Source organism: Camelus dromedarius, chromosome 9 (genome assembly GCF_036321535.1).
Source record: "Camelus dromedarius isolate mCamDro1 chromosome 9, mCamDro1.pat, whole genome shotgun sequence".
In the NCBI taxonomy this organism is placed as follows: domain Eukaryota; kingdom Metazoa; phylum Chordata; class Mammalia; order Artiodactyla; family Camelidae; genus Camelus; species Camelus dromedarius.
Genome location: NC_087444.1, coordinates 69,601,042 through 69,616,402, shown reverse-complemented (window position 1 = coordinate 69,616,402; position 15,361 = coordinate 69,601,042). Strand labels below are relative to the sequence as shown.

Sequence of the window (15,361 nt, the reverse complement as noted above, 5' to 3'; positions counted from 1 at the left end):
GCTCCGAGGCCATGATGGGGGTGTGTCTCTCGGCTCCACTTCTGTCTCAGCTACAGACGCTCCTTCTCTGCCATCTGACTAACCCTAATTCTGACTCAATTGCTGTCTCTCATCACTTAAAAAAATTATGTAACAAATTTATGTATGGCAAAGTATATCACAAACAAATTTAATGATCAAATGATAGACTGGTGAAAAATGTGCACATCACCTAGGGCTGAAACCTGGATTATGAAAGTGCTCTCACAACCTGAGAGCGTGGACACAAACGCCTGAAGGACACCTCGCCCTCTTCATCTTCCCAAATCGCATGCGTCTAGCTGGCTGGACCGCCGTGGGCCCCCTGGGAGACGCACTGGCGGTACTGATAGTCCGTGCCACATGGGACCGCTGGGATGGTTCAGTGATTCGAGTACTGATTAAACATCAGGATGCCTCTGTCCACGTCCGTGTACAGGATGGTGCTCAGTGCACTGGGCGGGTCCCGGAGGTGTCAGCTGCTGCTATCGTCCTCCACAGCTAACTCTTCTTCAGTCTTCCCATCTGAGGAAGTCTGTGTGTCGGTCTGCTCTGTGTGGCCCTGATAGTGGACAGGCAGGCCAGCAGAGTGGTGTCTAGGACTTGTGTGATTCTACACCTGGGTTTCCACCTCTGATGGCCACATGGCATTGAGTACATTAACATCTTCTTTCCCGGCCTCTTGCGCCCCACCTATGGAACAGAGCCGAGGCCCTGGTTCTCGGGGTTGTCTGGAGGATTCAGTGCACCAAGCACTTTGCTGGGGCCTGGCACAGGATAGAACTGCTCAGTAACCGGAAGTTTCCCTATTTAATAGTCTCTCTGTCTGAATGTCCCTCGGCCTTTGTCCAGCTCTCACTTTTCATGTCTGGCTCTAATTCTGGTTGACCCAGAGGGCACAGCCAAGGCCTGGGGGTCAAGAGCTGTGGCCCCAGGAAGCCTTGGGGTCTCCCCTTCATTCTGGGCCACATGCTGGATGAGGCAGTTTAGAGGGTTCCTCCGGCTTGGCCATGGCAGGATGCCACCATTCTAGCTCACAGACTGAGGGGTCCCCAGGTCCTCCCTCCCCTAGCAGCTGGCCCTTTCTCTGTGTATGTCTACTGGGGGAGCATGAGCTGGGTGTGGGGGCATGGGAAGACAGGACGCCTGGGTTCCCACAGGCCAGTGGCTGAGTCACCAGGCGGCCATCTGGCTCCCATTAGCCTGGGGCGGCAGGGGGCTCCGTGGGGCGGGCTCTGTGGCCGGCTTGGGGTAGGGACGCTGGGGCAGGCTGTAAGTGTGTGTGTGTGTGTGTGGGATGACTCAGGACCCATGATAACAGCCTGTGCGTATTTGGGGAGTGTAAACAGGAGAGGGAGAGGGAGGTGAAGGAAGTGAAGGAAGGGAAAATTGTGGCTGAGCAGAGGGGGGCCAGGGGGCTGGGATGGGAGAGTCCCCTCTCCCTGTACCACCTCCTCCCCCTGCACCCAAGCTAGTAGGTCCATAATCCCCAGGGTTGCCCCTGCCCACATCTCCCAAACCTGGGTCCTCAGGGAGAGGTGAGAGCTGGTGGCCACCCTCAGGGTCTCCCCACTGCCCACAGTGAGGCTGGATTGCTCAGCAGTAATCCCACAGCTGCCAGGATGGGGGGCAGCCAGGGCCTGTGGGGAACACTGAAACCCAGAGATAAAGGCTGCAAGGCAGAGAGAGGGACAGACGCAGCACAGAGGCCGAGCCTGTGAGGCTGAAGGAGAGGTGGAATGTAACACAGGCAAGGAGGCCCGAGCGTGAGGCTGAGATTCAAGAATAGAGGCGGAGGAAAACAGGCGGGGACCAGGAGGGAGAAGCAGAGCCCACTCTAGGGCCCTGGGTCAGCCTCGACCGAGCTGTGCACTCGTGTCAACCTGGCCAGCTCCAGCTCCAACTCCAAAGGGCCCCACTGGCCTTGGTCAAGGGGAGGATGTTCATCCTGGGCCCTGTCATGGGGATGGAGGCCAAGGCACAGAGAGAGGGGGAGAAAGAGACAGGCAGAGAAGAAAAAGAGGGAGGTACAGAGAGAGGGACAGAGACACAGAAAGGAGGGGGAGAAAGAGACCGAGAGATAATAGGAGAAAGAGACTCAGGGTTCGAGGGAGAAGGTAGGGAGCTAGCTCCAGGCACAGTGGGGAAGGGGGCTGCTGAGATGGGACCAGACTCAGCGAGGCTGGTGGTGTGGGGTGACTGCCCTGCTGTCCCCTAGAGAAAGTCACTGAGCTGGCCTGTAATCAGTGGCCTTGCTGTGGTGGGGGGGCGGGGCGGGCAGCCATCAGTCCCTGTCCAGCTCTGGGCTGGGCGCATCCTCAGGCTCCTCCTCGTCGAAGTACCTCTCCTCCTCATCCCGGGCCACGATGTCCAGGTTGTCGAAGTCAGGGTTGTCATCCACAGTGCTGCAGGGGGAGGGGGCTGTCAGGGGCTGGCTCGGCCTGTACCCCAGCCTCCCCACTTCTAACCCTTGGGAGGAGCTGGGGCCTGGGGCCCCCCGAAGAGGAAGGCCATATGCTGGCAGCCGCAAGTCAGAGCTAACTTGCAGCTGAGTTACGCTGGGTCTCTCAAGACTTCAAACAGAAGGCAACATTTTCCAAAGTAGAGATTTTACATGGAAATATCTAGTTTCTCTTGAAAAGCTAGAAGATGTGCTGACACGTGGGCCCACATTCCCGAGGCAGTTGTTCTCAACCGGGAAGATTCTGTCCCCCAGAGGACATTTGGTGATAAGTGGAGATACTGTGGTTGTTACAACTGCGGGGGCTACTACTGGCATCCAGTGGGTGGAGGCCAGGGATGCTGCTCAACACCTCACCGCACACAGGACTGTCCCCACACACAGGACTGTCCAGCCCCAAGGGTTCACAGTCCTAAGCTGAGAAACTCTGACCTCAGGGAATGAGGGTTCCCAAATCATGAGGAGGACCCCCGACTCGGCCCAACCCCTCCCAGGCCCCCTCACACCCTCTTTGGCGCTGAATGCAGCCCAGCAGCAGCCCTGAGGAGACGGGACAGGCTTCGGTCCACACTACTCCCCATTCCTCACACCAGGCCCTACTTCCTTGTGGGCGCCTGGCTCCACAAGGGCAGTGGTGCCCTCCCTGAGGGCCCCCACGGCCCAGACACTCTGCTCGCTGCTCGTGTGGAGCACGGAGATGTTCCACCCCAGCTGGAAGTGATCAGCCAGGCTCACTTCTGGAGCCGGGGGATCCCAGAGAGGCCCAAGCGATGCTCTGGTACCAGGTGCTGCCCCTGGCAGTGGCAATCATGACCCCCATTCTACTGACAAGGCCTCGAGGGTCTGCCTGTCTGTCTGTCATGGGGGTTTGAAACCAGGGCCCTCTGCTGCCACACCTGGTGTTCTGGACCACAAGGCGAGGCTGCCTCAGTGGACAAAACCATTATCTTTGACTCTGGTACTTCACTAGCCTGCATTCTTTTCCCTGATGGCAAACTTCTTTTCCAAAGCAGGTGGCCCAGGTGTCTCACCCCTGGGGATCTACTGGAGAAATGAACAGCCAGCACTGCAGGGGCCCCCACCACAGGCCCCTCCACGCCAGGCAGCGACCCTGCCAGGGATTAGTTCCTGCCGCATGAAGGGGTCCAGGGTCCTGGGGGACACTTAGGGAGGGAGCTTGGGGTAGTGGCACCCTACCAGGCCACCACCACCTTCCCAAATGGAATGTTTCAATGTTTCATGAATATAGAGTTGAATGTCAGCCCTGCTCATTCCCCTCCTTCAGATGAGGGGACTGAGGCTCAGAGATGGACAAAGCTACTACAAGGTCACCCACGGATCTTTGGTTGATCTGAAACCCCTAGGCTGTGTGACCGCAGAGCCGATGTCCTGTGGGGTGCTGGGCGGGGGGTGAGGGCACGGGAGCACCTGTAGTCAAAGTCCCCATCCTTGCCGTCCAGGAAGCGCTGGTGCATCCGGCTGGTGAACTCTTCCCGCAGGATCAGTCTCTCTTCCGAGTCGGGGACCCAGGCCTCCGAGTCTTTGCCGGGCCTCTGGTCTGCAGGGAGACACCCACGGTGGGAGTGTATGAGGAGGGCATTGAACTCACACCCACAGAGAGCTGCCTCCTTGGTGCTGGGTGGCACTGGGAACACAGCAGTGACCAAGATGGCCCCATCTCTACCTTCCCAGAGCACACACCAGACACAGGACACTACAGTGCTCCAGAGGCTGCAGAACATGACCTGACACCTGAAGGCTGGTGACAGGAAGGCATTCCTGGAGGAGGGAACGGCATGAGCAACGCCTGGAGGTGAGGGATAGCTTGGTGCTTTTGAGGAGTTGGGACAGGGAAGCTGGAGAGGATGGACAGGGCCAGGGCAGCTGGGGTAGCAGGGGAGGGACTCGATGTCTGCTCTTGCAAGTGGGCCCAGCCTGGTGCCGTGGAGACACACAGGCCCAGGGCTGGGGTGTCCTGACACTGGGGCCTCTAGGCTGCTGGCCCTCACCTTCCTCATCGCTGTCCTCCTCCTCTTCCTCCTCCTCCAAGCAGGCTTCCTCCTCCTCCTGCTGCTGGAGCAGTCGCTGCTGCAGCTCCCGCTCCTGGTAGGACTGGAGCAGCAGGTCGGAGAGCGGGCAGGCAGGCGTGCCGGGCTTGGGCGGCTGGTGGGCCGGGGCGCGAGCACTGAGCTCCTCCTGGGTCAGGTACTGCCCGATGTACTGCTCATAGAGCAGCGGGGCCCGGAACCGCATCTGCTCATCGCTGAAGTACTCGCCCCCTGCACGGAGGAGACAGTGTGGGCGCAGGGTCAGGGGTCTGCAGGCGAGGTGAGGGGCTGGTGGAGGGGGGGGAGTGAGTGTTCCTGAGCAGACCTGTGTCCACACATGCGTGTGACCACGCTTACTGGAAGCTTGAACACAAGTGAGTGTCAGTGTGCACATTCAGCAATGTTAGGAAACATGCACAGATGCCTGTGGTCATGTGACCACGAGCAGTCATGCACGTGTCTGAGCACACGTGCGTGACTAGGCCTGTATCTACGTGTGGACTTGTGTCTCAGCAAGTGTGGGTGCAGTGAGGCCGGTGTACACCCTGGCCTGAGGCACTGGTGGTCTCCGGCCTGTGTACAATTGTGCCTAGGCAGCATTCACAAGCTCCTGCCCATCAGCGTGCGTGGCCACACGTACACACACATCCTCCTGTGTATGCGTGTGTGTGAGCACACAGCCATGGGGAGCTGTGACTGGGAGCCCGTGTGCAGGATGTCATGGGCAGGTGTCCTGCACATGGGCAGGAGCCAGTATGTAGACTGTATGTGCCTGTCTGTTGGTGCACACGCCTGGACACGCACTGCCGGGCATGTACGTGTACATCTGCTCCGAGTAGGCATGTGTGTGCATGGGATAGGGTGGCACGAAGGCATCTGCCCAGGTGAGGGTCCTCCAGAGCTCAGGTCACACCTCTCCCCAGCGTGCTCCTCTCTGTAGCCACCCCTCAGGTGGGACTGGCTTCCCCACCGCCCCAGATCCTGGTCCTTTGCACCTCCCCCAGCTGCCTCTTCCTGCAGGGGTAGCTCAGTCCCTCCCACCCACTGTCATTATCCCCACCCTCAGAGCTGAGGAACCCGGGCCTCTGTGGTACCTGAGTCTGTGACCATCGACCATCCCTGTCCTGCCCTCTCTCTTACCCTCATTTGTTTCCAGTGTTTTCCATCAAACATTTTGTTTCTCTCCTTCCTTCTTCCTAACTCTCTCTCTGGGTCTCAGTCCCTCCCACCCCTCCTCTGCCCACCCTCCTCGCCCCCTACCATGCCCCAGTCTGTTTCTGCCACCTAACCCCACTTCCTTCATTCATCTCCCACTCCCCTGCCCCCATCTTCATCTCTGCCCGACATCTGCCGCTGTGTCCCACTCTTTCCAGATCCCTCTCTCCACAGCTGCGCCTTCTCCCTAACCAGAACCTTAACCCACTCTCCTACATTTGCTCTCGTCTTTTTATCTTTAGTTCTGGTGTCTTTGATCACAAAGCTGCTTATAAGTACAACATGCTGTAAGAAACATCACCGATGTTTTCCTTCATGCTTTTCACGTGGGTGTCCTGTTCAAGAGAACTCTGTCTCCCCAGGGTCATGAACATAGTCCCCCAGGTTTCTGTCAATGCCTCTGTGCATGGGGCAGGGAGGGATCTAGTTTTCCTGAGGGGTAACCAGTTATCACAGTGCTGGATACGGTGTCCTCCACCCGCTGGTCCCAAACGGCACTTCTGTCCTCTCCTAAATGCTAAGCCTTCTCACTGTTGGTCGCATTCTCTTCCCCTGGGTCCCTGCTCGTCTCTTCCTAGTTTACCTCACATTTCTATCTGTCTCTCCCTGTGTCCCTGTCTGTCCTAGGATTTCCATCTGCGCTTCTGCTCTGCATTCTCCTCTCTCACTTCCTCTGCCACAGTCTCCCCTGCCACCCGGCCCGGTCGCCCCTGCACCTTGGATGAGTTCCCGCAGGGCGGCGTAGCGCCGGTTACGCAGGCGGGTGCGCAGGGCGCGAGGTCGGGCAGTGCCTTGCCGGGCCACCTCGGCACAGTAGAAGTCCGCGCGGTGGTCACCACGCAAGTGCCCAAAGCAAGGTAGGTGCTCCTCGCGGAGGCCCGTGCGGAAGCGCTCCAGGAACACGAGCGGCTTCTCGTGGTACAGCTGGCCCAGGATGGCCACCTTCTCGCGCTCGGTCAGGTCGGGCTCGCCCTGCTGCTGGCTGCACACGGGCAGGCGGCTGGCAGCCACAGCGCGCAGCATGGCGCTCACCGCCGCGTTCTTGGCCTCCGGGGCGTCTTCACCATCCGGGGCCCTGGGTGCTCCCTCTACTGCTTCCACCTTGTCCTGGGGTCTGGATGCGACCGGCGTGCAGCTCAGCTCCCCCCAGTGCCCAGGACTGGGCTCCTCACAGCCTGCCGCGAGAGGGAAGATCAGTCAGTCCAGGGATGGGAGCAGGAGAAGGAGGAGTGGGTGGAAGGGACTGGGCGCTCCCTCCCTCACTGCACATTTATTGAGCACTTACTATATTCTGGACACCATTCTAGGCCCTGAAGACACCAGTTAGCAAGAAGTTGACAGTTTAGTGGGGGAACACATACAATTAAAAACATAGTGAGTGAAAACATACAGTGTATTAGGAAACGTATAGTGTTAAGTAGTTTCAAGAGCTGTGTAGGAAAATAAAGAAGGAAGGAGGAGGGAATGGGGGTGAGGCTACAATTTTAAATGAAACTTGCCAAAAAAGTGATTTTTTTTAAACTTAAGTATAGTTGATTTATAATGTGTATGTTCCTGGTGCAGAGCAGTGATTCAGGTATACATATATATATGTATTCTTTTCCATTATGATTTATTACAGGATATTAGAGATAGTCCCACGTGTTATACAGTTGGACCTCATTGTTTATTTTATATTTGGTAGTTTGTAACTCCTAATTTATCCCTCCCCCACCTTTTCCCCTTTGGTAACCATAAGCTATGTCTGAGTCTGTTTCTATTTTGTAAATAAGTTCATTTGTGTCATATTTTAGATTCCACATATAAGTGATATCACATGGTATTTGTCATTCTCTTTCTGACTTTTTTCACTTAGTATGATAATCTCTAGGTCCATCCACGTTGCTGCATGGCAGTATTTCATTCTTTTTTTATGGCTGAGAGAGAGATATAGATAGATAGATAGATAGATAGATAGATAGATAGATAGACAGACAGACAGACAGACCAATCACATCTTCTTTACCCAGTCATCTGTTTATAGACATTTAGGTTGCTTCCATGTCTTGGCTATTGTAAACAGTGTTGCTATGAACATTGGGGTGCATGAATCTTTTCAAATTATAGTTTTCTCTGGAATATACACACAGGAGTGGGATTGCTGGATCATATGGCAACTCTATTTTTAGTTTTTTAAGGAAAAAACTCCATACTGTTTTCCATAGTGGCTGCACCAATTTACATTCCCACCAACAGTGTAGAAGGGTTGGTTCCCTTTTCTCCTCACCCTCTCCAGCATTTGCTATTTGTAGACTTTTTAATGATGGCCATTCTGACCAGTGTGCGGTGATACCTCATTGTAGTTTTGATTTCCATTTCTCTAATAATTAGTGATGCTGAGCATCTTTTCATGTGCCTGTTGGCCATCTGCCTGTCTTATTTGGAGAAATGTCTACTTATGCCTTCTGCCCACTTTTTGACTGGGTTGTTTGTTTTTTTGTTACTGAGTTGTATGAGCTATTTGTATATTCTGGAAATTAAGCTCTTGCCAGTCACATGGCTAGCAAATATTTTCTCCCAGTCCTTAGGTTGTCTTTTCATTTTGTTTATGGTTTCCTTTGCTATGCAGAAGCTTAAAGTTTGATCAGGTTCCTTTTGTTTATTTTTGCTTTTGCTTCTATAGTCTTGGAAGACTGACCTAAGAAAACATTGGTATGATTTATGTCAGATTTATGTCATTGGTACGATTTATGCCCATGTTCTCCTCTAGGAGGTTTATGGTACCATGTCTTATATTTAAGTCTTTAAGCCATTTTGAATTTTTCTGTATGGTGTGAGGGTGTTCTAACTTCATTGATTTACATGTGGCTGTCCAGCTTTCCCAACACTACTTGCTGAAAGAGATGGTCTTTTCTCCATTGTATATTCTTGCCTCCTTTGTCAAAGATTAACTGACCATAGGTGTGTGGGTTTATTTCTGAGCTCTCTATTCAGTTTCATTGATCCATACATGTTTTAGTGCCAATACCATGCTGTTTTGATTACTGTAGCTTTGTAGTAGTGTCTGAAGTCTGGGAGGGTTATGCCTCCAGCTTTGTTCTCTTTCCTCAAGATTGCTTTGGCAATTCTGGGTCTTTTATGGTTCCATATACATTTTAGGATTTTTTTTTCTAGCTCTGTGAAATCTGTCATGGGTAATTTGATAGGGATTGCATAAAATCTGTAGATTGCTTTGGGTAGTGTGGCTATTTTTTCTTTTATTTTTTTGCAGGGGGGATGGTAATTAAGTTTATTTATTTATTTGGTTTTTCGATGGAGGTACTGGCGATTGAACCCAGGACTCATGCATGCTAAGCATGCACTCTACCACTGAGCTATACCCTCCTCCCAAGTATGGCCATTTTAATAATATTAATTCTTCCAATCTAAGAGCATGGGATATCTTTCCATTTTTTTGAATCATCTTCAATTTCCTTTATTGATGTTTTATAGTTCTCAGCATGTAAGTCTTTCATCTCCTTGCTCAGGTTTATTCCTAAGTATTTTATTTTATTTTTTATGTGATTTTTAAAGAGATTACACAAAAGTGACATTTCAGTAGAGACCTGAAGTGGTGAGGGACTGAGCCATGAGATTTCTGGGGCAAACTGGAAGAGGGAAAAGCCAAAGCAATGGTCCTAAGACAGGAGTGTGTTGGTGTTTACTTGGTCCTTTACCACTTCATTCACTAATTCACTCAATTTTGCCTTTCCACTTGTTCATGAAATCATTAACATACTCATTAACTTGTTCACTCACTCATTCATTCATTCATTATCTCCTACTCATTTACACATTCATTCAACCACTCTTCAGCAACTCTAAATCTATGTTGGGCCCTGAGCTGGGCAATGCTGAGGACCCATGGAGGGATCCAGTCCACTCCCAGGGCGCACTCCGTCTGATAGGGGAAGACAGGCAAGGTCAAAGACAATACACGCAGTGGTGACAGGAAAGCAGAGTGCTGGGCAAACCTTGGTGAGATCTGCTTCTCAAAAGTGGTGGGAATGGGAGCAAGGCTGCAGCAAGCAGGAAATAAGTGAAGATAGGCAGGGGGTAGTGTGTGAGGGATGAGAAGAGAAGAGGGGCTAGGAAAGAGCCCTGCATAGATGGGGAGAAGACATGCTTGTGGAGGAGGCTGTGAGAGGCTAAAAGATGGCCCCCGAAAGATAGCCACATCTTAATTCCTGGAACCTGTTACTGTTACCTTATATGGTCCCCCCAAAATATATATATCTTTGCAGATGTGATTAAGTTATGGATCTTGACATAGGGAGATTATCTTGGATTATCCAGGTGGGCCCTAAATGCCATTGCAAGTGTCCTATAAGAGGGAGCGTGAACATATGCAGAGAAGGCAAGGTGAAGACAGACAGGAGCAGAAACTGGGGTGAGGTGGCTACAAACCAAGGAATGCCAAGAGCCACAAGAAGCTGGAAGATGCGAGGAACAGGTTCTCCCTTAGTGCCTCTGAGGGAGCCCTCTGTGTCTCTGCTGACACCTTGATTTCAATCCAATACTGATTTCAGACTTCTGGCCTCCAGAAATGTGAGAGAATAAATTTCTGTTGTTTCAAGCCACCCGGTTTGTGGTAATTTGTTACAGCAGCTCCAGCAAACTAATACTGGCTGAGAAGGAGCCTGAGAGATAAGAAGGAAATTAGAAACAGTAGTGTCACAGAAACCAAAGGAAAACTTTCGAGAAGGACAGGTGTCAATGGCACTGAATTCTCCAAGTAGTCTATGGGGGTCGTTTAACTTTGAAGAACACCAGCTGGCCCCACAGTCTAGTAAGTAAAAAAACAAATGGGGCAACTCGGTTTAACTACACGGGAGGTCACTGGGGACCCTAACAGGTGCAGTTTCTGAAGGTAAAAGCCAGACTGCAGTGGGTGGGAGGTGAGGAAATACAAGGAAGTGTGGGTGACTCTTTGGAGAAGATAGATGGTATCTGGAAGGCAGTATGGGATCAAGGGATAGATTTTTTTTAGGTTAAAACTTTTTTTTTTTAATTATGGAAAATTTCAAACATGCAAGAAAGTAGAGAGTACAATGATGACCCCCACCCCCAATATGCCCATCATCCAGCTTCAACAATTACTAATTCTTGGCCAGTGATATTTCAACCAACCTCCCAACTGCACCTCATCCCACATGGGATAGAATTTTAAGGTTAGCAAAACAAAAGCATTTTAGGTACTGATGGGGAGGCATCAGGAGAAATAAAGACACTGAAAATGCGATAGAGTTGGGGGAGCACAGAAATGGATTAAGGGCCCTGAGGCGGCAGATGGGACTCTGGCCTTTGGGGAAGGAGAAATTAGAATTAAATGTGGGAGCCGTTAGTCTGGGCTGAGTAGAGTTTGCATGGGACAGGAGGAGGATGCAAGGGAAGGGTCAGTTTGATATAAGGACGGAGGTAGCTTGAGAAGCAGGGTTTCCTGGGACAACGCGAGAGTTAGCCTGAGGGAAGGAGAGGTCTATGCTACCCTGAGAGTTAGCTTGGTTAGGAATTGGGTTAGCCTGGAACTTGGAAGAGGTTAATTTCGACGGAGGGAATGAGGTAAAGGAGGTCAGAACGAAACAAGAGGGCTTAATCGACAAAGTGGTGAAAGGTCTAGGGCGGGTGTTCCCTTTTAAAGAGTCCTCCTTCGCCTTCACGGGGAATCATTTCTCAGTGACACCGTAACCCCACCCTCCCGCTGCCTCCGCGTGGCCAGGACCTCACCTTCACCGGGCTCCCTCGCCCCTGCCGCGGTCGCCATGGCCTCCATTCTGATTCTCTACGACCTGTTAACCGCCACAGCAGGATCCTCACGCCAACCCTGGCCCCAGGTCGTCAGCGGCCACTTCCGGCCAAGCGCATTCCCGGGGGTCACCGGTGCCCCGCCGCGCCTGGAACCAAAGTTCCGGGACGAAGACGGACCTTCCTATGCGCATGCGTGCCTCTGTCCGGTCCCGCCCTTACACGACCAGGAAGGAAAAGGGTGTCAGGGTCAGATCGGCTCTAACGCCCGCCCCCAACCCGAACCACTAAGAAACTGCAATATCCGGAGGGATCTGAATCGTTGTTCAACCTGTGCACTGCTGTGATTCCAGAGGCCCACGTGCTTAATTTGGGGATGAATGGTTTGAATGACCACCTTCAGGGCGTCTGAGGGCTTGTCTAGCTTGTACCCCATTCTATCCTCTTATTTCTTCAAAGAGTATTCACTATGCCGTGTCTCTTGCTTTTGTCATCACACCCAGTCCCTGGTTAGCCTGATAGGTGGTGAGACCAGAGAGTGAATTTCCTACTTTGTGTTTCCAGGATCTAGAGAATCTGCAGATGTGGAGGGGAGACCCTGGTCCGGAGTTGCCCTAGGTGATGGGTAGGAACTCACATTCAAGTGTTACCAGTGACCACCCTGAATGGCTAGGGCTCTGATGGACCTACGGGGCTAAGGGAGCTGCCCACCTAATCCTGGAGGGTCAGGGAAGGCTCCTTTCTGGGAGGACACCTAAACTGAGACCTGAAGGATGAGTGAGAATCAGGATAAGAGGAAGGGAGGTAGAGAAAGGGTCTCAGGTGGGAGGGTAGACAGGCATGGATAGTTCTGTTTGTTGCAAGGACTTCAGTATGGTCAGGGAATAGGAAAGGAGTTCTCACTTGAAGGCCAAGATTGGACTGCAAGGATTTGAGAATCTCAAGAATCTATGCAAAATACTGTGAACACATGCATTTACAAGGTAGTTCATGGTATTTAGATTTTAAAAGGGATTTGTGACACCCCCCCCCCCCCAGAACAAACCACTGATCTGAAATTTGAAAGAGAAAATGCCAGTGAGGTCACCAGGGGCCAGGCATGTGGGCCTCATTAGCCATATTAAGTAGCTTGAGCTCCCTTATCCTGTGGGGAGTTGGTAGAGTAAGGCACTGGAGGTAAGGGAGATCTGTGAGGAGGTTGATGCAGTAAAATAGACACTGGTGGCCAAAAGCAGAGGAGTAACTCCCCATGATGAAGGATCCGGAGAAAAGGTGGGGACTAACTACCCTTAGACATTGCCAGGAAGGGCCAGCAGAGGGCACTGTTGCCCAGCACATGGATCTACAGGGAAGGGGACTTGCTGACTACAAGATCCGAGGCCCTCACTGAACAGGAAAGGCCACCCTAGCCTCCCTTTTATCCCATAGCTACCAACCTTGGCTCCATCTCATGTTCATATACCTCACACCTGACCTTAAAAAGTCAACCTCTTCCTCCCTTTTTGTAGCCTGTGTCCCCTTCACAAAGCTCTGTGATAGTTCCTGAGGGAAGAGATGAGGCTGAACTGGCCATTCATGTGCTACAGCATTGGGGTGAGGAGCACAGTGTGCCCAGAGGGGATGAAGAAATGACTCAAGTTGCTGGAGGAGGATAGGCTGTGGGGTGCTGAGAATCTTTTACTCTAGCTTATTCCTATTTTAAGAAATTTCCCCTTCTCCAGGAAGCCCTCACCCTCACAGCTGACCCTGGTGTTGTCACCCTTCCATGACAGGTCCCTGTTACCTCTGGACTGGGAGCCCCATGAGGGCAGGGTCCAGGACCACCCTGGTCATGCTGTGTCCTCAGCACTGTCCAGAGTAAAGAACAGAGCAAGTACCTAACACTTATTGGCTGGATAAAGAAGCTCCTGGAATCCCCACTAGCCTGGATCCAGGAACACAAGACAGTAAACATCCTAAGTCCAGCACATATGCCAGGCCTAACATGGATGGGCAGTCACACTCACTGATGACCCCGAACAGTCTAGCCCTAGTTTCCAAGCACTGGCTCGCTCTCTGCCTAGGGACCTGTTCCATCCTATCTACTCACAAATTCCGGTAGGGATTTGGGATTATGGGTAGAATGGAAAGGGCTGAGACCAGGAACCACTTTAAAAATGAACTAGTGGATTTAAAACTGAGGGCCCCAAGTTTAAGGGGGCATCCTCAGAACGAAAAACGGGGACAGGCACACAAATCCCACGATAAGTGTTTAATGAATGAGTAAATAATGTCCCCTTGAAAAGGCCCCCAACCCAATGAAAGGCCAACTGCAGTAACACTTTAGGGTTGAAACCTTGCTTTCTTCCTGCTAGGAGGTGCCATGTCATTTATTGAAAACAAACCAAAAACAAAACAGGGCAAACACATTTCTTAGTAAGTGCAGTTTGTTAAAATCCTGTTAAAACATATGGATCAAGGGGAAGTAAAAATAATCATAGGATCACTGTAGGAAAAACCTTTAAGTCTGGCACCTGGGAGACTCTGGAGAGGAGTCAGTGGGAGAAATTTCATGTTTTGAAGGGAAGGAGCCCCCCAACTCCCTTCTTCCCTCTCACCCACTTTATCCCACCAGAAACTACTAAGACGCCCAGAATAAAAGGTTTCAAGTTCAATAGTCACACTCTCTCCAAATACAAAAAGCAGGTACAATTCAACTCAACACAGAAGCTTGTGTGCAAAGTTACGGGAAACTGAGACATCGTATAAAAAGTTAGGTTAAAGATGATTCTGTGGTTTTGTTTGTGTGTTTTGTTTTGAGGGTGTGGCTCTTCCTCAGTCACCTGAACTCAGCAAAGAAATGGTTCCTGATGAAATATCAACAGCCGACCCACAGTAAAAAGACAAATTCTAAAAATTAAAAAAAAAAGCATAATTACCAAAAAAAATCTGTCATTGCTTCCTCCCTCTGCATTTTGCTTTTTTAAACTTTTTTTTTAAGTTTTTGATTTTTTTTTTTAATCCTGAAAAGTAGACAGTAAAACAGCTCCTGGAAGAATTTACAACCAACTGCATGAGGGTCTGGGAAGCTGAGGGGATGGAGCAGGACTGGAACAAGAGGACAGGAAGGGGGCCCTCCCCTTAGCCCTGTAGCCACACTGTAAGACCAAGGGAGGGGGTCTTTAGTCAAAAATGAGGAAGGGAGGAAGAGAAAGAGGACGGGGGTAGGGGGACAAACAGAAAATAAAAGGTCATTGTTGCCTGTTTGAATCCAGAGGAAAATGCCCGGCCCTGTGTGGGAGAAGAGCCCCTCAGAAGGGAGGCAGCCCTGGGAGGACCCGTCCCCCAGCACCACGGGACCCGGTGAGGGGGTGGGCGAGGGGGCCGAGGTGGGCGCTGGTGGAGGAAGCCGGCAGGGGCCTCCAGGACACACGGGCTACTGTGTGCTTGTGCCCCCTTGTGTGTTCCCAGAGTAGCTCCCGTAGTCGTAGTTCCCGTAGTATGGCGGCCACTGGCCCTGGTTCTGATAGTACTGGTTCCACTGCTGGGCATACTGGGGAGAGAGAAACCAAGAGCACCAGGTTGTCACATCCATACCCACATTCAGCTCCTCCTCTGACCCTACTCTAGCCCAGAGCAGAGATGGGTACAATGATGACAGTCGGCAAATAGGTCTCCTAACAGAGAAATCAAGGCACCTTTGGAGGGAGGACAAGTGACTGACCTGATGCCACATGCGTGGGCAGTTAGTGACTGAAGCCCAGATCTTCTGGCTTGCCAACCTAGTGCCCTTTCAGGTATCGCTAGATAACATGTTCAAAATACTCAAAAAGAGGTGTGGTGATCTAGCATCAACCAATAAGAATGGACACTGGCC

At 51.6% G+C, this 15,361-nt stretch overlaps 2 protein-coding genes across 7 annotated transcripts in view; both read right to left on the bottom strand.

Annotated features, from left to right (window-relative positions):
• Positions 1 to 137: 137 nt before the first annotated feature.
• Positions 138 to 13,676, bottom strand: CCDC97 (coiled-coil domain containing 97). The gene is made up of 5 exons (XM_010985236.3): positions 11,488 to 13,676; positions 6,459 to 6,917; positions 4,489 to 4,758; positions 3,908 to 4,037; positions 138 to 2,423 (listed from the first exon to the last, which is right to left on the bottom strand). Exons 1-5 carry the CDS (start codon positions 11,531 to 11,533, stop codon positions 2,303 to 2,305), a joined length of 1,026 nt encoding a protein of 341 aa, XP_010983538.1. The 5' UTR covers positions 11,534 to 13,676; the 3' UTR covers positions 138 to 2,302.
• A 464-nt stretch (positions 13,677 to 14,140) lies between these two features.
• The window catches only part of HNRNPUL1 (heterogeneous nuclear ribonucleoprotein U like 1), a 32,912-nt gene continuing 31,691 nt past the window's right edge, over positions 14,141 to 15,361 (bottom strand). For all 6 annotated transcript variants that reach the window (XM_031458751.2, XM_031458754.2, XM_031458748.2 and 3 more), the window contains exon 15: positions 14,141 to 15,037. In XM_031458751.2, coding sequence (XP_031314611.1) covers positions 14,921 to 15,037 — 117 coding nt within the window. In that variant the 3' untranslated portion in view covers positions 14,141 to 14,920. The remainder of the gene's footprint in view (positions 15,038 to 15,361) is intronic.